The sequence below is a fragment of the Ictalurus furcatus genome, chromosome 16 (genome assembly GCF_023375685.1).
Source record: "Ictalurus furcatus strain D&B chromosome 16, Billie_1.0, whole genome shotgun sequence".
In the NCBI taxonomy this organism is placed as follows: domain Eukaryota; kingdom Metazoa; phylum Chordata; class Actinopteri; order Siluriformes; family Ictaluridae; genus Ictalurus; species Ictalurus furcatus.
The window spans coordinates 7,654,707-7,681,290 of record NC_071270.1 but is presented as its reverse complement, the minus strand read 5'-3'; the positions used below and the strand labels follow the sequence as shown (position 1 = coordinate 7,681,290).

At 41.0% G+C, this 26,584-nt stretch overlaps 1 protein-coding gene across 1 annotated transcript in view; it reads left to right on the top strand.

The window, feature by feature from the left end:
• The window catches only part of LOC128620144 (uncharacterized), a 44,184-nt gene extending 18,136 nt beyond the window's left edge, over positions 1-26,048 (top strand). The window contains exons 2-3 of the mRNA XM_053644845.1: positions 19,300-19,677; positions 25,885-26,048. Coding sequence (XP_053500820.1) covers positions 19,300-19,677; positions 25,885-26,048 — 542 coding nt within the window. The remainder of the gene's footprint in view (positions 1-19,299; positions 19,678-25,884) is intronic.
• Positions 26,049-26,584: the final 536 nt, after the last annotated feature.

Below are 26,584 nucleotides of genomic sequence, written 5' to 3'. Positions count from 1 at the left end.
TGTAGATGAACACAGGGCTCTACAGTGTGACCATTTCACTCGCATTTGCAACTGAAAAGTACTTTGTGTGACTGTGAATAAATATTTATTTGCACCGGTGCGAGTGACCTTTTCGGAGTTGTATAATACAATCTGAATAAAAACTACAGGAAGTCCAAAATGCATCTACACTGCGCAACAGTTACTTTTACACTGCTTTTCTTCATCTCAGTCAACCGAACAAGTATGTAAATACTGCAAAGAAGCCATTATGATGGCAACTTCCCGATCTCACAAACCGACATCTTTTATTGATCCCGCAAAATGACCTGAACCTGCCACTGTGACCCGCTCGTGTAGTCACAGCGGCCTCGGGCAGAGTAAATTAAGAATAATACTGGTGGGTTTAATTCAAACTTCTTTATTAAATAATTTGTGTCGCATTCCTAGTATCAAGCCACTCCTGAACCAGAGACAACGTCAGTAGCGTCTTACCTGGGCTATGGAGAAAAAGAACTAGACCGTTGGTCAGTGGTCCAAAGTCCTCTTTTCAGATGAAAATAAAAATGCATTTCATTTGGAAAGCATTTCATTTGGAAATCAAGGTCCCAGAGTCTGCAGGATGTGTGGAGAGGCACAGTGTCCAAGTTACTTGATGTCCAGTGTGAAGTTTCCACAGTCACTGATGATTTGGGGTGCCATGTCATCTGCTGGTGTTGTTCCACTGTATTTTCTCAAGTTGAGAGTCAATGCCACCGTCTACCGGGAGATTTTAGAGCACTTCATGCTTCCATCTGCTGACAAGCTTTATGGAGATGATGATTTCCTTTTCTAGCAGGACTTGGCACCTGCTCACAGTTCCAAAAATACTAGTAACTGGTTTGCTGACCATGGTATGACTGTGCTTGATTGGGCAGCCAACTCGCCTGACCTGAACCCCATAGAGAATCTATGAGAGACACCAGACACAACATTACAGATGACCTGAAGGCTGCTATCAAAGCAACCTTAGCTTCCATAACACCTCAGCAGTGCCACAGGCTGATTGCCTCCATGCCATGCCGCATTGATGCAGTAATTTGTGCAAAAGGAGCCCTGACCAAGTATTGAGTGCATAAATTAACATTTAACATTAACATTTGTGCATTAGCAAAAGTATTAACATACTTCTAAGGAGGTCAACATTTCTATATTATAAATTCTTTATTCTAATATTTTGAGATACCGTATTTTTGATTTCCATGAGCTGTAAGTCGTAATCAAGATAAAAAAAAAAAAAAGGCTTGAAATATTTCACTTGTGTATGTGTAATGAATCTAGAATATATGAAAGTTCCACTTTTTGAATTAAATTACGGAAAAAAAATACTTTTCCACAGTATGTATATATTTTTTTAGATGCACCAGTATGCAATCAATCTTATCCTATTTTTTTTTTTTTTTCAAGTTTTAGTTGACTAAAGGTCTGGGCATTTAAGTCTTATCTTAGTCAAAGTAAACTGTAAGAATTTTAGTCCAGTTTTAATCAGTGAAACTTTTGACATTTTAATCACTGAAAATTTAGACATTTTTAGCCACAAGATTATTATTCACTAACATTTCAGTCATTCTAATCTAGCAAGTGGTTGAAATGGCCGAGATACACTGGGGGACTCTATTTGGGAACTTTTGTTTTTATTTTTCATCTTTCAGATGACATAGTGTAAATATAATATAAAATACACTCATTTCATGTCTCCTCCAAACAATATGCTTTCTTGAGTATCAAGACAGGTAAATGAAAGGTCAGTGAACAACATTAATGAATTATGTGTGGCATAAAACAAACATTGGTCATTCATCCTTACATTCCATATCTGAACCGTCTGCCCTCGCACTGCTTTTTTACCAGGTGGTCCAAAGTAATTTGAACAAGTTTCTATTTGTAGTAAACATGTATACTAATTTAACTGTGGATATACTTTCACAGTTAGTGTCATAGTCACAGTTAGTGTTTAATGACGGTGTCATCTCGTTCTTGTCTTGTTTGTTAACAAAATTAACACTACTTGGTTCCTGTTATGAATCTCAGGAGGGGACTATGGAGTCCAATTTCCAGCAGTCACTGCACCTTTACATCACTGTCACCTGTGTGTATTTAAGTCAAGGTTTGGCAGCACTCAGTGTCTGGTTTGTTTTGTCTAACGTTGTCATGTTATGCTCACTCTTCTCCTAGGTCTTGGTTTATGTTTGTTTCCCTGTTCACGTATGCTTAGTGTCTTTTGTATTTTGCTTGTTATTTATTAAACTTTGAATCTACACATGCATCTGCCTCTGTCTCCGCACTCATGACAGAAAGCCAGGACAAAACAGCCAGGCACTCTGTTTTTTTGGTTAACAGTCTACAAACTTATCACATCTTAATTTGTCAATTTCATTCCACTTTTCCTTGCAAAATTGTTCCAGATCTGTCAAATTGTGAGAGGACCTCCTGTGCTCAGCTTTCTTAAAGTTCAAGCCATTCCAAAGTATTGATCTTCTGAAGCCATTCCATTGTTTACTTGGTTATGTACTTTAGTTTGCTATTATTTCATTATTATCATTATGCAAAGTGACATTTTTCTTCATCTTCAGCAGTCTAGCAGAGGTCTGAAGGTTTTGTGCTAAAACAGATTGTTATGTGGAGCTATACATGATTCCTTCTGGCTTGAATAGAGCACCAGTCCAGCTGAAGAGAAGTAGCCACATAGCATGATGCTGCCACCACCATGCTTCCCCATGGGTATGATGTTCTTTGAGTGATAGGCTGCCATTTCACAATCGGTTGCCCCAAAGGTCTACTTCAGTCTAGTCAGACCATAACATATTTTACCACATGGTTTAGTAAAATGTAGGCAGGGTTGGAAAGGGTTGCTTTAATCTAGCCACCCTAGCCTGCTTTGTAAGCTCTTTGTGGACTATGGCTTAAGCAATCCAGGAAAGAAATCCTAGAAAAACAGCTTTTTTTTTTAAATCAGATTTTACAGATTTTTATTTAATCAGAATCATTTGAACATGAGTTTGCATGTGATTTTGTAAATCATAAAAACATTTTATATTAAAAAAAATATTTTATAAATATATTGCTGGAGTGTATTGAGCGTGAGGTCATGCTGAAAAACCATTTAATAAATCCTGTTTTTGGATTTACATCCATTCCCTACTGAGAATTTGAATGAATGATAGGCAGGGTGTGGAAGATGCCATGGTTGCCTAGGCCAGACTGAGTTTTGTGCTGTGGGCAGCAGTCATTGAAACACCACTCACGCGTCTCCCTACTTCAAGTCCACACAAGGGAGCTTTCGGGTAGGGGGGGTGAGGGGTTTGGTGGGTAGGGGGGTTCATGGAAAAACAGGATACAGGGGTAAGAGAAAAAAAAAAAAACCCACTGCATGTTTGATGGCAATACTGTTATAAGTTAGTGTGTTTATAAAAGTACCATATGGTTATGGTGTCACCATAATATAATAGGTGTGTGTGTGTATATATATATATATCTATATATGTGTGTGTGTGTGTGTGTGTGTGTGTGTATTTTTTTTACTTATTTTTTTACTTTTGAGATGGGCTATCATGGGCATCATCATGTTTCTCAACTTCTCAAGCTTTTCTTAACCCAACACGTGAAGGGTTTAATGAACTAATGGTGGGTTGGGGACAGAAAAAGATTGAGAAAGCCCATTAATGCATGTTGCTCACAAAATCACTAGTCGTTTTTTTCATTGTGCATCACCACGACAACAACAAAAAAACAGTCACAAAAACTATATTGCTCTCATAGATGTGAGTGTTGATAGAGAAAGGGAGAGAATGTGAGTGAGAAATTAATTGAATTGAATTGTCTTGTCTTATCTTATCCTAGAAAGAAACAGACAAATGCACAGCTGCCCAAGCAGACAGCTCACACCTGTGAGGCTGTAGTGTGGAGTGCAAAATCGTAAGCAGACAGTGAATGCCACTTTGAAAAATTTGGAATCAAATGAATAGCCCTAGTTTGGCCCTAAAATAAGGTATCACAGACCAGTGCTCCAAACTTTGTCTTAACATTTAGTGCCCTGATACACTTTCAGCTTAATCCTAATTGTGCCATCTGTCTCATCGGTCCAAGGTTAACAGATCTTATTTTTTCACACCCACACGCCTTTAGACACGAGCAGTCACCAAGTGTCACGATCTCCTCTTGAGACAATGCTGCAGCTTGCAGCGTGCTCGGAAAGCCGCAGTATGAGCGCGTGCACGAGCCAGGTGCGCGAGTGCCCAGCGAGCAAACGCCCTTCGATTTTTGATGACTGTGACTTTGTTTACTATGGCCACGTGCGTTTGTTATGATTATGTCCTGTCTCCGCCCCGTTTAGTAATTGGTTGTTTTCTGTTAGGTGTGTCAATATTGTTTCCAGCTGTCCGCGTTTAACCATCATTACATTAGTCATTTAAACCCCTTGTGTTTCTGTGCAAATGGCGCAGTATTGAGTTTCCCTCTCTACTAAGCGGTTGATTCGCATTTCATGTTATTTACCTCGTTTCTCGTTTCATGTTAAAGACCTGGTTTCTCGTTTCACGTTTACGATTCTAGCCTCGCCCAGTTCATGCCCGTTTGTATATCGCCTGACCCATTGCCTGTTTTTGACTACGTCAAAACAGACCAATCAACAATAAGAACACAAATGATGTCAAACCAAATTGGTAGTATTTCAAACAGCATGGAAGGAGAGCCTACTGAACTATAGAAAATCTCTTCAATCTCTACAAAACCTCTACAAAAGTCTATCTCTCCACCTTAATAGGAGATAACAAAAACAATTTGAGATTTCTATTCAACACGGTAGCAAAATTAACTAGGAGTAAAACCACCACAGAAATAGGCACACAATCATTACATAGCAGCAGAGATTTCATGATTTTTTTCCATTGGTAAAGTTGAAAATATTAGATGTGAAGTTCAGGCTATTAAATTAAAACCAGACAGTTTTATAACTAACCCTGTAGATGATGATATAGCAATATCAGATCAATGATTATAATGTTTTACTCCCCTCAGAGAGACCGAACTAGCTTCATTAATCTCTTCAGCGAAATCATCAACTTGTATACTAGATCCTTTACCTACATGTTTCTTTAAACAGATTTGTCCTAAAGTAATTGAACCCCTTCTAATGATGATAATATTACTAGGATAGCCTTCTTTCATCTCAGAAATATTGCTAAGATAAGTCTCCGAACCTCTGTGAGAGGATGGCTCCCACTACTGTCTCTGAGGCATCTACCTCCATGACAAAGGGCTTGGAAGGACCGGGGTGCTTGAGGATGGGAGCGGTGGTGAATGCTTACTTGAGTTCATTTAGCGCTTCTAGGGCGGCTGAAGCCCAGGTTAGCTGCTTTGGCTTGCCTTCTAGCAGGGACATTAAGGTGTGTACTATGGAGCTGAACCCTCTGATAAAACATCGGTAAAGGTAGGTGAAGCCTAGAAATCACTGTAAATCCTTGATAGTTCATGGAGTGGGCCAATCCACCACAGCCTGCACTTTGCCTTGGTCCATGGTCACTCCCTCAGGGCTGATGATGTAGCCCAAGAATGAAATGGTGTGCTGATGGAACTCACACTTCTCTACTTTGACATAGAGTTGATGCTGAAGGAGTCTTTGTAAGACCTGATGTACATGGAGGACATGTTCCTCAGGGGATTTCAGAGTAGATCAAAATGTCATCGATGTAGGCAATGACACTCCTCCCCAGCAGGTCTTTTAGGACATAATGAATAAGACACTGGAACACTGAGGGGGCGCTAGAGAGCCCATATGGCATGATCAGGTACTCATAGTGACCCGAGGTGGTACTGAAGACCGTTTTCCACTCATCTCCTTCTCGGATACAGACCAGGTTGTAAGCACTGCGACGGTCCAGCTTTGTGAAGATGGTTACTGATCTTAGTTGTTCGAGGGCTGCAGGCACAAGTGACAGAGGATAGTGGTACTTGACAGAACATTGCTTGAGGCCCCGGTAATCTATGCATGGCTTGAGGCCACCTCCATTCTTCTCCACAAAAAAGAAACCAACTGAAACAGGGGATGTAGAGGGTCTGATGTACTCTTGTTTGAGTGCCTTCTGAATATATTCCTCCATGGCTCGCTGTTCTGTCTGTAAGAGTGAATACACCCACCCCCGAGGTGGACTGGTTATGGGCAGCAGCTCAATCACACAGTCATATGGACGGTGTGGTGGTAGTCCGCTTGCTTTCTCCTTGCTGAATACCTCCAGGAGATCATGATACTCAGGTGGAACATGAACTCGGGTGGAACATGGATTGGTTAGGACTTTCTACTGATGTGGCTGCCAGCGGGATAACTGGACTTTGAAGAGAGTGTGCATGGCAGTAAGGAGACCAGTGTGTGATTTGCTTGTTGGTCCATGAAATATGAGGATTGTGTAGCTCCAACCATGGGAGACCTAGGATGATGGGATGTCTGGCAGAACAATGATTTCTTTATGGAGTGCGCTGATCTTGAGGGAGAGGGGCTCTGTGCAGTGTGAGATGATCCCTCCCCCAATTGGAGTGCCATCAATGGCTTGAATCTTACGTGGCTACAGTAAGGGACAAACAGGGACATTGAACAGGTTCACCATATCTTGATCGATGAAGTTCCCTGCTGCTCCGGAGTCAATCAGTGCTGTGAGAACAGAAGACACCCCTGAGTATTCAACCATAACTAGTAGAATGAAGGCTTGGTGAGAGGGTAACTGAGATGGACTCACCCCTTGGGTGTGAGGTCTGGAGTCCCCGCTCTCCCTGGTGTCCTGACGAGACTTGAGAGGGCACTGCCGGATGAGATGGTTGTCTTTTCCGCAGTAAAAGCAGTGAAACTCTCGACGGCACCTCTCTCTCTCCTCCTTGCTAAGCCATCCGCACCCCAGCTGCATGGGCTTTGCAGTGGCATATGGCACTGTGAAACTTCCGTCACTACACACTGGATGGCGGCTCTGAAGAAGTCAATCAAGTCGGATTGCCAGGTCACTGAGTGAGTTGAGGATGAGTAGATGGTCGTGGCAGGCCAGCTCCGTCACCACTTCCTGGTTAAGTCTATTGTGAAACACCATCTTTAGAGCTGGTTCATTCCACTCACTCCTTGCGGTCATGGGCATATTCTGCAACACGTAATGAGCCTTGAGAAATAGTCAGGAGTACCTCTCCTGTTTCCTGGCCGTCGGGAGTGTGATCGAAGACACGCCGGAATAGTCCTATAACTAAACTGTCCTAGCCCTAAACTGATCATAAGAGGAGGTGGGCTTGCCGCCTTGCTCCCTCACCGCCATTGCCCAGGTGAGAACATCACTGGTTAAGAGCTCCATTACTGTATGTGAACAAGGAGTATTGCAGGAGAAAACTCTTGCATCATGCAGGATCCCCAGCATACTTCTCTGGTGCTGGTATCGGAGGAAACGGGGTATGTGTCAGCATGACGACCAGTGTGCTTTGGGAAAGACAAGTGACCTGCTCGGTCAGATAGGCGAGCTGTTGGTGGTGTTTCTCCTATGAGCCTCAGAGAAACGAGGTTGTAAATGAGCGTATACTTCGCAAAGACATTGTGTTCAAACAGTCTCTATATAGTGTGGAGTGAGTGTGTGTGAGATTGTGTGTGTGTGTGGGGGGGGGAATTGTAGTCCTCTTCGGCCATGTTTGTAGTTGGGGTGGATTCTGGGAAATGGTTTGCTGTGATATGTCATTCACACTAAACTTCCAAAATATATATTTAGATGGTGTTTGTTTTAAGCCTACCACCCTCCATCTGTTCGCACCTGTAGATGTCTTCTAAATTAACCAAAACAAGCTAATCTGCATATTTAAGTATAACATTTTAGGAGAAAAGACTCTTGATGTAAGTCATTAACTGGGGTAATTCAGCTGTGATATGCTTTAGTTATTTTGTTGCAAATGTATGCAAATTAGTGCATTTTAATTAGTTAACGCCTAATGTGCATATCAATGTGGCGATTGTGGTGACGTTTTTAGACACAAATTTACTGTATTCACCTGTAGTGTATCCATTAAGTACAGTACATTAGACTGTATGGCCATGATATATTGTTTCAGCTAAACTTTAGCTAACTTACTACATTAGCTAGTACAGCTATGTAGCTCATGAATCATGCACGTTAACAAGACACAATTTAGCTATATTTGTCTTTTGGCTTCTGGCTAATTAAGTCGAGGCACTGGTAGCTTAGTCTTTTGTTCATCACCACTCACCTCCACCCAAGCCAAGAAAAACACAATTGGGATAGGAGCTGGGAGGGGCTGCTCCCTGCCTGTCTGTCTGTGTGTCTGACATGCCGATGTGTGCTGCACTGCTGCACGGTGACGCGGAGGGAGGGAGAGGGGGAGGGGGAAGGAGAGAGAGGGAGAGAGAGCATAGGAATTCGACAAAATCTCTTCTCTCGACCTGATATTTAGATTTTTATTCAGTTAATATACTTGTGTGACAGGGACTGTGCGCAAGCACACACACACAAACACACACACACACACACATACACACACACACACATATATATATATATATATATATATATATATATATATATATATATATATATATATAAAGCACCCCAGAAAAAAGGGCACTTTCTCTTGAGGAAGAAAAGCCCCCTTTGATATTTGTGTGCACGTGCCTGAATGAGTCTGTATAGGTTTCAACAGATACCGAATGGGTCGGCCAAGGAAAACAACAATAACTGATGACAAACAATGTGAGAGCTGTGGAAAAAAACCCAAAAACAACAGTCAGTGACATCACCAACAACTTCCACAGAGCAGGGGTGAAGGTATCACAATCTACTTTTCGAAGAAGAAATTGAGAGCAGAAATATAGCAGCCATACCACAAGATGCAAACCACTCATCAGCAGTAGAATCAGAAAGCCAGACTGGAATTTGCCAGGAAATACCGAATTGAGCCACAAATATTGGAACCAAGATTAACCTCTACCAAAGTGATGGACAGGCCATATTGTGGAGAAAGAAAGGATCTGCTCATGATCCAAAACATACAAGCTCAACTGTGAAACACGGTGGTAGTGTCATGGCTGAGCTTGCATGGTTGCTTCTGGAATAGACTCACCAATCTTTATTGATGATGTAATTCATGATGGTAACAGCAGAATTAATTCAGAAGTTTAAAGGAACATTTTGTCTGCCAATTTACAGAGAAATGCATCCAAATTAATCAGGAAGAACTTTATCATGCAGCAAGATAATGACCCAAAACACACTGCCAACTCAACAAAACGGAAGGTTTTAGACTGGCCAAGTCAATCACCAGACCTTAACCTTAGAGAAACCCTCTAAGACAAACAACTGAAAGGGGCTTCAGTAGAAGCCTGGAAAAGCATCACAAAAGAAGAAACCAACAATTTGGTGGTGTCAGTGAGTCACAGGCTTGATGCAGTTATTGCAAGCAAGGGATATGCAATCAAATATTAAGTGTTATTTACTTTCATTTACTTCAAGACTTATCTGTTCTCATACTTTTACTTGCTTAAAAATTGAGTGGTCTAACGCTCTATGTTTTATGTTGTTTAACACATCTAGATGTAAATACCAAGAAATAAAAGTTGAAATCCTAAACTCTTATCACATATCTTTTGATCTCACAATCAAACGTCTTTGGTGTATAGCACAAACAAATTAATTGGCCTTGTTGTTACAATAGTTTCGAAGGGGACTGTATTTGTAGTTGTTTGCTCTCATATAAATTATATTTCTTATAAATGAGTTCAGTTTCATGTTTGTGCCAGCTTTTCATACAATCAAGCATCCCACATTATTCCCACCCCTACCACACACACACACCCTACACAGTGGTGGGATCATTGACACCTTTAATGAGTCAGCATATCGTCAAAGTGCTAAAGTGTGATATTAACATGCTCTGAGAAAAGAGGAAAAAGAAATGAGTTGGTACCAAACCTGCATGTAAAAGAAAAATGCTGCTTGTTTACCATGCCGGTTAAGTAATTTATTTGTAGCTCTGCTGTCTTATAATTATTAACCATGCGCCAATATTTTCAGGTGGTATAAATAAGCTGATGTTTGTTCAAGAGCACAAAAATCTCTATAAAATGAGCTTTTTAAATTGATAGTGTCGGTTTATAAGATAAATGTATATGATAATTTATATGATAAATTTCCATCTTGAAATTCAGGGATTGATAGGACAGGATTTTGGACTGCTTTCTGATCCACCTTAGTTCATTTATACCTTTTGTCAGCCTCACATGGGGAGAAATGGTAACCTAACAAACCATGCTGACTAATAGTAGTAGTTCAGCGTGACTAGAGATAATGTTGGACATGTTTAAGATACTGTAGATGCCTTTATAAAAGTATTGACTATCAGAAACCTAACACAGGGACCACCCTTCAAAAAGCCTGGAATGTAATGATATAATGTTTGTTTATGTGACTCTACCTTCCTAAAGGTTTACAAATGGTATAAGATAATGAAGATATTTTTAACATTGGGTAGTTACAATTATTATAAAAATTAAATAAAAAAAGTTACAATTATACAAAAAGCTATGACTTAGTGACAATGCTATTGTTCTGTTGAGGGCACTTTAACTGAAGATGATTTGTGCAGAGACCAGTATAATATCAAAGGCTGCTCTTTTGTAGTGTGTAACAGAAGGCCAGTCCTTCAGTGATATCATACAATATCACTGATGGGTAAAAACCAAAAATTATAGGGTTTGGTGGTTTGAACAGAAAAACAAAGGGTAAGAGAGATACTAGAGGACAGGTCTGTATTATTGTAAATGCATCTTACACACACACACACACACACACACACACACACACACACAAAATCAGTACTTGCCCTACACCATGTTGCCTGCTGGAATCGTTAAAACTCTTGGTAATTGATGTGTATTCTAGTGCTTTGCTGCTGAATGCTGGAAGCTTTAATTATATTCTGCTGTTGGGTGAATGCTGGGCTTTTGTGCTGTTGATGTGCATTGTTACTGCACATGCAATATGTGCTTGTTTGATTCAAGTAATTTCAAACAAACAGGTTAGTTCATTTGTCATTCAAAGCAGAGAAGGATATTAGACATAATTTTTATGATTTATAATTTATGTCTAAGGATATTAGACATAAATCCTGACGGTGACTGAGATATTATCAGGGGAGCCAAGAGACACAATAAATATTCTTGACAATACACAGGATCATGTCTTTCACAGCTCGCTCCTATGGGATGATACAAAGTGTGAATAATGACTCAAATCTCAGTAACCGCAGCCTCCCTGGAGGCACAGGATGACCTTGTCTGACCTACCTGCTAAAAATAAGTAACAACCTTGTAAAGCAGCACTTCAGACAGTAAAGGAGTAGGAAAAGTAGAACTGGGGGAAAACTGCACACTAGTTCATATAGATTAACATCATGGCAGAAAGCAGTAGGATTCTGTGACTTTATGTAAAGTTGCATTCAAAGCAAAACAGTCCACAATTATTAAGACCACATGCTTTTCATGCCTCCACTACATGGCAGTGTTTATGGGTTGTCCATCTGTATCTATCTATCTGACCAAGATACTTGTTAGAGATTATCTCAAGAACGCGTGGTTGAATGTTTGAAAGATTTATAAAGAAATATCATTGTAACCAACAGATGAACTGATTAGATTTTGGATATGATCCAAACAGAATCAAGGTCAGAAGAGGGCCAAATGTCTGAAATAGTTTCATTTTTCGATAGCTTCCTCCCTGTTTGTCACATAGAGATATTATTTATCATGTTACTTATCCTTATTGAGGACAGGTATGCTATGAATTTTATAAGCGATCGGAATGCCGGAATTCTCAGTATGGATGCTCAAAGTCGGAAAATTTCCTATTGACTTGCATTGAGCTGCAAAATTCTTGGTGCCCTAAAGGGCCAGCTCTAAAAGTATTGCCTCCTTACATGTTCGGCTCTAAAAAGTATTGGCACCCGATCGCTCCGGCTCTAAAAAGTATTGGTGCCCTATCTGGCTGGCTCTAAAAGCATTGGCACCCCACACGGCCTGCTCTCAAAAGTATTGGCACCCTACACGGCCGGCTCTAAAAGCATTTCCACCTTACACGGCCAGCTCTAAAAAGTACCGCCACCCAATCCGTCCTGCTCTAAAAAGTATTGGTGCCCTGTCTGTCCGGCTCTCAAAAGTATTGGCGCCCTATGCGGTTGGCTCTAAAAGTATTGCCGCCCTACGCGGCCGGCTCTAAACAGTATCGGCGCCCGATCTCTCCTGCTCTAAAAAGTATTGGCGCCCTATTCGTCCAGCTCTCAAAAGTACCGGCGTCCCACAGTCGCGGTCTGCTACTAGGCCTGGTCTGAGAATAGTCATAAAGGCCAAGCAGGCAAAGAAGAGCGGTCCTGAGGGGCCGTGGAGGGATGTATCAGGGGACATGAGGCTGTTTGGGCAGGTAGCCCCCAGTGCTACTGTAGGGCCTCCCCTAGCCGAGGTGGTCCCCAAATTTTCAGTGTTCTCTGGTCAGCGAGCTGTCACAGGGCAACGAAAATCTGATGCTTTCCCTCCAATAGAATGTGGAATAGTTAACGTCACTAAAGACCATCGGGCAGCATGCAAACTACTGCCGAATGTGTCTCCATGGGTTCTGTCTACCATAGAAAGGGTTACAGGGTCCAGTTTATAGGTCAACCCCCCCCCCCCCCCCCGCCCCCGTTCACTGGTGTGCTCACCACAGCAGTCAGCACAGACCAGAGCCCGACGTTAGTGCAGGAAGTAAGTTCCCTTTTGGACAATGGGGCTATAGAACATGTACCCCATTCCCGAAGGGAGGGAGGTTTACAGCCATTATTTCCTGTTCTGCAAAAAAGTGGGAGTATGCGGCCAATTTTAGATCTGCATCATCTGAACCGTACTCTTCGGACATACAGGTTCAAGATGCTGACGCTCAAACTTATCGTGCCACAGATTCGGTTCCAGAACTGGTTTGTGGTGATAGATCTAAAAGGTGCATATTTCCACATAGGAATGTCGCTAGCTTTATCCCCTCGCACCTTCACAAACTGCATGGATGTCTCTCTGGCTCCATTGTGACTCCAGGGCATCCGTGTACTAAACTACCTGGACGAGTGGTTAATTCTAGCACAATCCAGGGAACTGGCGGTTCAACATCGAGATGTTGTTCTCGCCCACATGAAGAACTTGGGGCTCAGGTTGAATCTCAGAAAAGTATGCTTTCCGAAGTGAAGTGAACAACTTTTCTAGGGGTTATAAGGATTCTACTACAGTGAGGGCGTTTCTATCCCCAACATGCGTAGGGTCAATCCTATCAACACTGAGCAAGATAAAGCTGCATCTTGGGAGACTATTGGAGCTTATGGGCCTATTGCACAGGAGACCATTCAGTGGTGGCTGAGAAGTTGTGGGTTTCACCCAAGGACGAAACCAATGAGAGTAATCAGTGTCACGCGGCGATGCTTACGTGCTCTGAGAAATTGAGCGTCCCCAGTTTCTAGCCTTGGGTCACACTCTAGGCGTGTCTCCTTAGCGCAAGATGGTAATGACAGACACCTCCCTCATGGGCTGGAGCGCGGCCTTAGACAGCTGTCCAGCTCACGGTCTCTGGAGCGGCCCTCATCTGGAGCGGCATATAAATTGCCTAGAAATGTGGACCATATTTCTAGCACAGAAATTCCTTCTTCCTCAATTGAGAGGTCACCATGTATTTACAGACAACACACTGGTGGTCTCATATATTGACCACCAGGGAGGATTATGTCCGCGCCCCCTGTTCAGGCAGGCGCAATAAATTCTTCTCTGGGCAGAAGGAAAGTTTGTCAGTGAGTGCAATTTACATTCTGGGAATATGGGGGAAGACATCCTGTTGAGGCAGGGGCTGAGGCTCAAGAATTGGTGGCTCCATCCACAAGTGGTGGAGGCCATATGGCGAGGCTTGGCCAAGCGGGACTACATGTGTTCACCTCCGAGGAGACAACACACAGCCTGCTGTGGTTCACTCTCACTCCTCCGCGCACAATTAGGGCTGGACGCCATGATGCACATGTTGCCAAGGTCACATCTGTACGCTTTTCCCCCGATCGCTCTGCTCCCACAAGTTCTAGCGAGAGTTTGCCAAGACAGTCTATGACTGCTGCTAGTAGCACCTTATTGGCCAGCTCGAATATGGTTCTCAGAGATAATATCCCTGCTAGATGGCACTCCTTGGGAGATTCCCATCCACAGGGATCCACTGTAGACCCAGTGAGCTGCACAATAGCTACAGTCCTGGAGTTCTTACAAGAACGTTTCTCAGCGGGGTGGGCTCCTTCTACAATCAGGGTTAACGTGGCCACCATTTCAGCCAGCCATGCCCCTGTTGATGGAGCCTCTGTGGGGAAACATCCTCTAACTTCGAGGTTTATGCATGGTGTCAGGCAGCTGAGGCCCATCTGCATACCTTCCTAGGACCTTATTGTGGTTCTGGAAGGGCTGTCAGGTGCCCCATTTGAGCCCTTAGAGTCAGCCTCTGAGACGCTTCTGACTCTAAAAGTAGCTCTTCTGCTGGCCCTGACATCTCTCAAGCGAGTAGCAGATCTACAAGCTCTCTCTGTTGCCCCTTCCTGCCTTGACTTTGCTCCTGGATTAGCCAAGGCCTTCCTGTATCCTATGCCGGATTATATTCCTAAGGTGCCTTCATCGGGTGCCCACCCTGTGGTGTTGCAGGCTTTCTGCCCTCCTCCATTCCCCACATCGGAACAAGAGAGAATGCACCTGCTGTGTCCAGTAAGGGCTCTCTGTACTTACGTCCACCACTCCGGCCAGTGGCGTAAGTCGGAGCAGCTGCTGGTCTGCTTTGGCGGTGACAGTAGAGGTGATGCTGTGTCAAAGCAGTACGTCTCTAATTGGATAGTGGAAGTAATCTCTATTGCTTATGAGGCGCGAGGTCTCGCTATGCCTCTGGGCATAAGGGCTCATTCCACTAGGGCAGTTGCCTCCACGAAAGCTTTGTCCAAAAGGGGTATCCTTACAGGATGTGTGTGCTGCTGCAGGGTGGTCTACGCCACACACATTCATTCGTTATTACAGACTGGATATTCATTCCACCCCAGGCTCGAGTGTCTTGCAGTGACCCTCGGGCTTGGGTATTTTTGAACAGGCCGTACCCTCGGTATGACGGAGTGGGTATTCCCGTTCCCATACTGTTATGCTAAATGCAATGTCGAAGTTCCCTTTGAAAGGGAACGTCGAGGTTACGCATGTAACCCTGTTCCCTGAGAAGGGAACGAGACGTTGCATAGCACTGTCATACCAGGGCAGGCCTGTGAATTACGTCTTCGCTTCAGATAATAGAGGCTGATGGCGCAGTTCACAGGTGCCATATTTATATCATGCAACGCACTTAATTGCCACGTCACCTGATCATGGCGGGCCTATAAATAGGTATGATTTTACACAAGCTTGAGATGCCGGTCGCGCGCGAGAGGACTCGCTTGACTCTTGGCTACAGAGGTCTGTGAGAAATTTTAAACTAATCTGCCACTTGGGGGCACTATCAAGTTTTTCATGCACATAAATTGTTTTATATACTGCAGTATTTTATACCTTTCGGTTTATACATTTTGGTCGAGCTCCTCATTTTGTCTCAAGAACCACTGGAGTCAGTCAAATTGTTCATAAAACATTTGCAATTACTTAAAAAGCATACTTTTGTGAACTAGTCCTAGGTGTTTTGCTTAGCCAAATAAATCCAATACAGGAAAATTACTTAGATCAATAATTATCAAAAAAAAAGTTTAACTTTAAATTCATTGCTATGACGGCAGGCAAAATCATTTGGAGAGGGTGTGGCCTCTTTTATTGAAATGGCGGTAACTTTTGAATGGAATGAGATATTTTCACATGCACAAAATGGCTGCACTTACAGGAAAAAATATGAAATTGGTGCTAAATGTGGAACCATTGGTTTAATTGGCTTGGAATGTTGCACAAAATGTCTTTGTTGAAGGTCCCATCAGTGTCTATGAGGACAGTTTGACATTGGTCAAAAGATATTTTGGGTTTCAGCCATTGAATTGAATCAAATCATCTTCAGACAATGCTGAAAAAAGTTATGGAAATCAAATTGATTAGGCAATCCATACCTGAATAATGTGCAAATGAATAAAAAGGCAAGCACATCAAAATGGGCGTGAGGCAATATCGCTGTAATGCTTTAGCAGATTCAGAGCAAACTATGCATATGTCATAGTCACCATGACTAGAAGGTACCTGCTCAGTTTCGGAACAGTACCACCTAGTACTCGTGATGTAGGGGAAAAAAAGCATATTTTTGCTTATGACTTCTGGTCATTTTATATTCTGTGGGGCATACGGAGTCGAATGATATGGAAAATTCCAATGTTGGCCATTTTGGGTGTTGGCCATTTTGAATTTTGGAGTAAGATGCTGTATTTTACGAACATTTTGGCATGCTGTTTATGAAACTCGGTATGCCCTGAATGTACACAAAAAGTTTCAGGACAGCGTCACTTTGTGGTCAAAAATTACAATGCGTTTTTAAAAAATGCTAATAGCACTTGGCCAAATTTGAGTTGCGAGTATATCTCTGTAACACTTGAGTGTATGCAGAACAAATTTAGTATATGTCATAGCCATCATGACTTGAGGGTACCTGCACAGTTTTGGCACAGCACCACCTAGTGCTCATGAGACATGAAAAATGCTTATTTTTGCTTTTTGGACCGTTCGTCTGATTTTCAGTTCAGCTTCAGTCAGTGCCAACAATAAGTTATGGATTTTGTGTTGATAGACCAAACTGAACTGTTGGTCCAAAAACAGTGATATACATTTTTCCACAGTAGGCCATTTTATCTGTTTTGAGTCATGTCAATAATACTTTTTTGGAGTCCTCCTAGACCATTTATCCAATCTTCACCAAATTTCACATAGATCATCATCAGAGCATGCTAGCAAAAAACTTTTTGATATCTCAAACCGTTACCATATAACACATGGACATAAGTGCCGAATATTCTTTTATGCAAAACCTTGGCAACACTACTATGAGCTATTGAAGTGAAACTTGATATGTAAAATCATGACCATGCTGTGATGCTTGCTTATCTCCTTGCTTCGCCACTGTTGTACACTGAAAGTGTGTAGGCACCCTTTTGTTATTCTACCTTCTTCTTCTGGCTAGGGTGTCTTTGGAAGCCCATTGAACTTGTAAGTTGTGAAAAAGTTATGAAATTTGGTAAACTGGGTAAAAATGCAATAAACAGGATGTGTGCAATGCATCTATGATACATGAATGAACAATGAACAATACAATGAATCATGAAACTTGATTAGCATCTTCAGGACCATGCACTAAATGTACCCAAAGAATTTCGGGACTGCTTCTCCTTGTGGCCAAGAGCTGTAACAAATTATTTTTTTCCTTATAACATTTGAAGAATTTGTGCTAAATTCACAGTTCATTTTTCCTATACTTCCGTGGCATGTGCTGAAAGTGAACGCACACCAAAATCTGAAATTTAAGTGTACATCCTGTTGACCATCTTGTATTTTGTTAAAAACATTTTTTTAAACATAATACAACAGTGTATTTTGTTTTTTGTTTTTTTTTTGCTACTTCTACAAATTTTGTCCCATCATTAACAAATTTGGCGCACTTCATCAGCAGAGTAAGCCTCAAAAAAGTTATCAAGAAAATGTTGATATTCAAATGGTTTTCTCATAATGTACCAACAAATCTGACAGGAAATGAGGCTGTATCTCAGAAAAGACCTTGCGCACTAACACAATTCTTGGTAAGCACCTTCAGGACCATGCCCTGAGGCTATGCAACAAACTTTGTTACAGCACCAGTTACTGGTCAAAAGTTTCTATAGCATGCTGAAAATGCTTCCATCTAAGTGCTTCCATCATTTTTGCTACTCGTCCTCCAAATTTTGTTCAGTGTTCACCAAATTTGGCACACATCAACCTATATAAACAATATGTATCAAAGGGACTCTGATATTCAAAACTGTCCTCCCATAACAGACTGGCAAATCCCCTTGCCTATAGTTACGGCTCTGCTTGTGAATGTGCGGCTCAGAGAGACTGGGTGCTTGGCCCCTGAAAATGCTGCTTGTAGCTTTAATTATTATTATTGCTGTTGTTGTTGTTGTTGTTATTGTTGTCGCTGTTGCTGCTGCTCTTGTTACAGCTACCTAAATACATTAATCTTATCACATTTCAGACTAATCGCTTTTTTCCCCGGTATAATTTAACTGATGACTCTCTTTCTTTTTCACTAAGGTATGCCAACTATCAACTATAAAAAAGCACTTGAGTCACAGGAATGCTAATCCAGCACAAATAGTTAATTATGTTAATGATAATACATTGATGAATTTGTATACTCTTAAGTATCTGTCTTTAGAATTTCTTCATATCATTTTAATCAACGTATCATTCAGTGTGAGTACAAACACTCCCACTTTTGAATTGCAGTTCTTGTTATATAATTCTGAGGTTATATAATTCCCCTTTATACAAATGCAAAGCCTATAAATACATCTGATTGTATAGATATAACTTAGTAAAGTACAATTGTTATTAATAATATAATGAATTATAATTATTTTAACCTTGACATTCCATTCCAATGTACAAATGCAGTCTCTTTTCACAGTAATGAAAAACCATGACTGATTCATTCAAATTGTATCAGCCAACATCTGAGTGACTTAGATTTTTTTTCCCCCCCTCTGTGTAACATTTTAAGCACTTTAGTGAATTGATGTGCAGGAAGCCAAAGATAGAATCTTAGCATGTGTGGGAATTTGCCTGTCTGTGCATTTCTCCCACTCTGTGTCATATCCCCACCACACTTGATTGTGCTGTGGGGTGTCTGTGGGAAGGTCTGAATCAGAGACAGAGAGCACAAGAGAGAGAGAGAGAGAGAGAGAGAGAGAGAGAGAGAGAGAGATCTTGGCTGGCCAGCAGTTCTCAGCAGACCCAAAATAGTTCTCTGAAGGACTGGGTGACCCCTGGTAAAACTCCCATTGTATTCATTTTCTGTCTAACTCTGTGACTCCCCCACAGCTTCTGGCAGAATACTGATTTCCAATTCTGTATAAGATATTACTGTCATTGATCATGAAATGAGATAAATCAATATTACAGAGAGAAAGAATTACTGTGCTTTGGGAACCATGGTACAATGGAAAGTGCCATTTGAAATCAGCATGTAGTATGGGTTAATCAGCTAAGGCCCCCCCCCCATCTGGCTCTCTTTCTCTCTGTAGATGAGGCTGTTCAAACTACTCCACATTCCTCTCGTGCATTGTTCCAGGGTGCAACACCCAGAGAAAGCCAAGATCAAGATTTCATAAGCCATCAAAAAGGGGTGGAAATCCCCAGGGATCTGCTCCCCGTGCTTGAGAAGGACATTGATTTTGGACATGAGGATGAAACACTGCCTCCTGAGCAGCAACACCTTCTAAGAAAGATGCTGCTTGGTCACAACAAAGCTTTGCATCCAACTTGGTCTCCAGTAGAAGAACATGAAGCCCCTACTACACTTAATTCTTACAATTCTACCACAATGACACAGGCTGCTATCAAAACCAAGCCATCACTCACTTCAGTAGTGATCACAACAACGGAGATGAAAGCAGAGCCTGGTAGGTGCAAACCTTCAGAGAAGGTTATAATAAGAATATATTCAAGTGTTGAAGCAAGTTTCCAAAGTTTCCAAAAACTGTTTTGGTTCAACACATCAATTTTATGCCCATGGTCAAATTTGTTTTAAAGTGCCACAGCATTGAGAAATGTAATATATAAATACATACATATATATATATATATATATATATATATATATATATATATATATATATATATATATATATATATGTATATATATATGTATATATATATATATATATATATACAGAAGTATCTCACAAAAGTGAGTACACCCCTCACATTTTTGTAAATATTTGATTATATCTTTTCATATGACAACACTGAAGAAATGACACTTTGCTACAATGTAAAGTTGTCAGTGTACAGCTTGTGGAACAGTGTAAATTTGCTGTCCCCTCAAAATAACTCAACACACAGCCATTAATGTTTAAACCGCTGGCAACAAAAGTGAGTACACCCGTAACTGAAAATGACCAAATTGGACCCAATTAGCCATTTTCCCTCCCCAGTGTCGTGTGACTTGTTAGTGTTACAAGGTCTCAGGTTTGAACGGGAAGCAGGTGTGTTAAATTTGGTGTCATTGCTCTCACACTCCCTCATACTGGTCACTGGAAGTTCAACATGGCACCTCATGGCAAAGAACTCTCTGAGGATCTGAAAAAAAGAATTGTTACTCTACATAAAGATGGCCTAGGCTGTAAGAAGATTGCCAAGACCCTGACACTGAACTGCAGCACAGTGGCCAAGATCATACCGCGGTTTAACAGGACAGGTTCCACTCAGAACGGAGGTTGTCTTTGAGAAATAGACGTATGAGTGCTGCCAGCATTGCTGCAGAGGTTGTAGGGGTGGGGGGTCAGCCTGTCATTGCTCAGACCATACGCTGCACACTGCATCAAATTGGTCTGCATGGCTGTTGTCCCAGAAGGAAGCCTCTTCTAAAGATGATGCACAAGAAAGCCTGCAAACAGTTTGCTGAAGACAAGCAGACTAAGGACCTGGATTACTGGAAGCATGTCCTGTGGTCTGATGAGACCAAGATAAACTTAATTGGTTCAGATGGTGTCAAGTGTGTGTGGCGGCAACCAGGTGAGGAGTACAAAGACAAGTGTGTCTTGCCTACAGTCAAGCATGGTGGTGGGAATGTCATGGTCTGGGGCTGCATGAGTGCTGCCGGCATTGGGGAGCTACAGTTCATTGAAGGAACCATGAATGCCAACATGTACTGTGACGTACTGAAGCAGAGCATGATCCCCTCCCTTCGGAGACTGGGCCGCAGGGCAGTATTCCAGCATGATAATTACCCCAAACACACCTCCAAGACGACCACTGCCTTGCTAAAGAAGCTGAGGGTGAAGGTGATGGACTGGCCAAGCATGTATCCAGACCTAAACCCTATTGAGCATCTGTGGGTCATCCTCAAACAGAAGGTGGAGTTGCACAAGCTCTCTAACATCCATCAGCTCCGTGATGTCGTCATGGAGGAGTGGAAGAGGACTCCAGTGGCAACCTGTGAAGCTCTGGTGAACTCCATGCCCAAGAGGGTTAAGGCAGTGCTGGAAAATAATGGTGTCCACACAAAATATTGACACTTTGGGCCCAATTTGGACATTTTCACTTAGGGGTGTACTCACTTTTGTTGCCAGCGGTTTAGACATTAATGGCTGTGTGTTGAGTTATTTTGAGGGGACAGCAAATTTACAGTTACACAAGCTGTACACTCACTACTTTACATTGTAGCAAAGTGTCATTTTTCAGTGTTGTCACATGAAAAGATATAATTAAATATTTACAAAAATGTGAGGGGTATACTCACTTTTATGAGATACTGTGTACATATATATATATATATATATATATATATATATATATATATATATATATATATACATACATACACATACACACACACACACAGTGCATTTCACTAATATTGGCACCCTTGGTAAATATGAGCAAAGAAGGCTGTGAAAAATTGTTTTAATTGTTTAACCTTTTGATCTTTTGTTAAAAAAATTCACAAAAATACTCTGATCTCATGGATATCAAGCACAGGTTTATCAAAAAAAAAATCTTTGTTAAGTTTAGTACCCCTATGAATTCATATGAGAAAAATATATTTGAAGTATATTCCCATTGATACTTTGCATTTTTTTAGTACACCTGGGTGACTACTGTAGGAACAGGAAATTGTCCAACCATGACTTCCTGTTTCACAGGGGTATAAACATGAGGTAACACATAGGCCAAATTTCCTTAGTCATTCATAACAATGGGTAAGACCAAGGAATATAGCTGTGATGGGTGGCAAAAGGTTGTTGAGCTTCACAAAATGGGATGCGGCTATAAGAATATAGCAAAAGCATTGAAAAGGCCCATGTCCACCATCAGAGCAATAACTAAGAAGTTCCAGTCAACTGGAAATGTTATGAATCAACTTGGAAGAGGATGTGTCTGTATTATCTCAACGAACTGTGAAGAGGATGGTTTGAGTGGCCAAAAAAATATCTAAGGATTACAGCTGGAGTATTGCAGAAGTTAGTTGCATCTTGGGGTCAGAAAGTCTCCAAAACTACAATCCGAAGTCACCTACATCACCACAAGTTGTTTGGAAGGGTTTCAAGAAAAAAGCCTCTACTCTCATCCAAAAACAAACTCAAGCATCTTCAGTTTGCCAGAGACTACTGGAACTTCAAATGGGATCGGGTTCTATGGTCAGATGAAACCAAAATAGAGCTTTTTGGCAATAAACACCAGAGGTGGTTTTAGCACTCACAGAGAGGTAGCCATATGCAAAAGTATTTTGACATATTTGGACAAGCAAACATGTGATCCTCTCTGAAACAGTGCCTATTAATAAAGGTGATACACTCTATCAAATGAGACATAAAATTGACATTTTGTAGTAATTTTCACAATTTAAATTAACAAAAAATCAGATCAGTCACATGGAAAAAGTAAGTACACCCCTACACTTATCACACCTTGTCTTATTTATACCCCTCTCATATCAAGTGTGTAGTGTTCCCTTTGCTATTGAGGTGTGTGGTGTCATCATGCCAAGCTCTAAAGAGTTTTATAAGGCCTTCAGAAAAAAGGTTGTGGATGCCTATAAGTCTGGCAAGGAATTAAAAAAGATCTCCAAATTATTTGAAATAGATCATTCCACTGTAAGGAAAATAATCTACAAATGGCACAGGTTTCAGACAGTTTGTCTAGGACTGGCTATCCCAGTAAATTCAGCCCAAGAGCAGAGCATCTAATGCAAAAATAAATTTCCAAGAACCCCAAAATTTCATCACAGGATACTAAGCTAGTAAGTCTTGCAACTGTTGGTGTCAAAGAGCATGCATCTACAATCAGAAAGAGACTGCACAAATTTGACCTGTATGGGAGGCATGCCAGAAAAAGCCTTTGCAAGACTACAGTTTGCCAACAAGCATATAGGCAGAGACCATGCCTTTTGGAATAATGTGCTCTGGAAAGACAAATCAAAAATAGAGTTGTTTGGTTACAGTAACAGCAGACATGTTTGGCGCAGAACAAAGAGAGACAAGCACCTCATACCAACTGTGAACTGTGTCTGAGGTGCTTGTCTGTCTTTGGTCTGCGCCAAACATGTCTGCTGTAACAGCATTGTAGGTTACAGTGAATAGCTAAGCGAGTAAAGCAATCAATGTAAAGATGACATTTCTTTAATATTTCAAGCAGTATTACTTTTTTTATTTCCATCTTTTACAGTTTCAAAATGACAAAAAATGAAACGAGCCCAAGCAAATGTTTGAGCACCCTGCATGTAATACTTAGTGACACCTCCTTTGGCAAGTATCACAGCTTATAAACACATTTTGTAGCCAGCTAAGTGTTCTTTCAATTCTTGTTTGGGGGATTTTTACCCATTCTTCCTTTCAAAAGGCTTCTAGTTCTGTAGGATTCTCGGCCCATCTTGCTTCCACTGCTCTTTCGTGGTCTATCCATAGATTTTTGATGTTTAGGTCAGGGAACTGTAAGGCCATGCCAAAACCTTCAGCTTGCACCTCTTGAGGTAATCCATTGAGCATTTTGAAGTGTGTTTAGGACGATTAACCTGTTGTAGAGGCCATTTTTTCATCTTCAATTTTTTTTTTTTTTTTTTTTTTTTTACAGACGGTGTGATGTTTGCTTCCAGAATTTGCTGGTATTTAATTGAATACATTCTTATTCTACTGGAAGATCCAACCACGGCCCATTTTAAGCTTTCTGGCAGAGGCAATCAGGTTTTCATTTAATATCTGTTGATATTTGATAGAGCCCATGATGCCATGTATCCCAACAAAATGTCCAGGTCCTCTGGCAGAAAAACAGCCCCAAAACATTAAAGAGCCACCACCATATTTAACCATGGACATGAGGTACTTTTCCACATGGCTACCTCTCTGTGTGTGCCAAAACCACCCCTGGTGCTTATTGCCAAAAAGCTCTATTGTCTATATCTGACCATAGAACCTGATCCCATTTGAAGTTCCAGTAGTCTCTGGCAAACTGACGACACTTGAGTCTGTTTTTGGATGAGAGTAGAGGATTTTTTCTTGAAACCCTTCCAAACAATTTGTGGTGATGTAGGTGAATTCAGATTGTAGTTTTGGAGACGTTCTTACCCCAAGAGAAAACTAACTTTTGCAATTCTCCAGCTGTGATCCTTGGAGATTTTTTGGCCACTTGAACCATCCTCTTCACAGTGCGTTGAGACAATATAGACACACGTTCAATTCCAGGTTGATTCATAACATTTCCAGTTGACTGGAACTTCTTAATTATTGCCCTGGTGGTGGAAATGGGCATTTTCAATTCTTTTGCTATTTTCTTATAGCCAATTCCCATTTTGTGAAGTTCAACAACCTTTTGTCACACATCACAGCTATATTCCTTGGTCTTACCCATTGTGATGAATGACTAAGGGAATTTGGCCTATGTGTTACCTCATGTTTATACCCCTGTGAAACAGGAAGTCATAGTTGAAAATTTCCTGTTTCTAGTCACCCAGTTTCAGTACTAAAGAAAATGTAAAATATCAATGGGAATTTACTTTAAATATATTTTTCATATATGAATTCATAGGGGAGGGGGCACGGTGACTTACTGGTTAGTTCGGTTGCCTCATACCTCCAGGGTTGAGGGTTCAATTTCTGCCGTGGCCCTGTGTGTGTGGAGTTTGCATGTTCTCCCCGAGCTTCAGGGTTTCCTCCGGGTACTCTGGTTTCCACCCCCAGTCCAAAGACATGCATTGTACGCTAATTGGCATGTCCAAAAGCATCTATAGTGTATGAATGGGTGTGTGAATGTGTGTGTGATTGTGCCCTGCATTGGATTGGCACCCCGTCCAGGGTGTCCTCGGCCTTATGCCCCATGCACCCTGGGATAGGCTCCAGGTTCCCTGCGATTCAGTAAGGATAAGTGGTACAGAAAATGGATGGATGGATGAATTCACAGGGGTGCCAATTATTGTTGCACACCTAAATTTAACAAAGATTTTTTTATAAACCTGTGTTGTGTTTGCAATTGTTTGATATCCATGAGAGCATTGTATTTTTGTGATTTTTTTTTAAAACAAAAGATCAAAAGGTTAAACAGTAAAGACAATTTTTCACAGCCTTCTTTGCTCAAGGGTGCCAGTCTTAGTGGAGGGTACTGTACAGAAGACCATTTTAGAAGTTAAAGACAACAGACAACAGACAATATTAGACAACAGTCCCTGAAGCTTTCATGCATCTAGTGTGAATAGTTCAAAAGTAATGACTTATGGAACTTTGTAACGTTTTAGCACTTGTTTATACATGGCCACACACCCCTTTTTTTAGTCTCTATATCTCAGAGACTATTTCAGAAATTTTGCACACTATATGTGAATAATGGTATTATTTGTATGAAGCAAATCTGAGATGGCTAGTCAGGGGGCCTCCATTGATTTCACATGGATTTATCCTAATAGAAATTTTAAATGGTTCTCATACAGAACAGAAGGGTTAAAGTAACTGATTCGGTTTGCTCAATTTCACAGTTTCACATGGTCTTGCATTTGCATTATTTTCTTTTCTTGATATCTATTATATTCTTTTTATAATGCTGTATTGTTAGGACTTCTGTACTATTTCACACTTTCAGTGTTTATATTTTAATGTACAATATCTTCCATCTCTTCTCAGCTTCATCAAGCTGTATGATCAATTTCTCAGACCCTGTGGGCTACATTGATTCGTCAGACGATCTGCCGCTTCCAAATGGCACTTTCCTGCAGTGCACTTACACAGTGACTGTGTATACAGGTTATGGGGTGGAACTACAGGCATGCTTTAAAAAAATCTCCTGATCTGCTTTTTTGTGTATGATGTTTAGCTTCCAGCAGCAGGTTTCTTCTTTTTAAACCACTAATTCTAATGTATACTGAACACTAGTTTGGGCATTATTCTTTCAGGTTTACTCAAAAACATAAGGAAGGCATTTGCTGTGGTAAAAGAAAAGTCTGATTTAATTGTTATTAAATAATAATTTTTTTTTTTATTAAAAGTTTAACCCAATTCTATATCCACTTAAAATATACATTAATATGTCTGCTCTATAGTCAAATCAGAAATTCAGTTTTTTTTATATATATATTGCAGAATGTAAGGAATATGCTTTTAAACGTGGATGTTTCTTGGCTATGTGAGCCTGAAGTAGTGAAATTAGCTAGAATGTGACCTCAAGTGGCCAATCCTGGTAGTGCAGGCCTCAAATTACTGTTCATGTATGGATTTTGCATCACAACTATTTCCTCATGAGCCACTGCCCCAAACACTTTATGATATCTGTTCACCTGCAAAATTACTATAATCCCATGTCATCAAAGGCTCTCTCTCTGTGCCA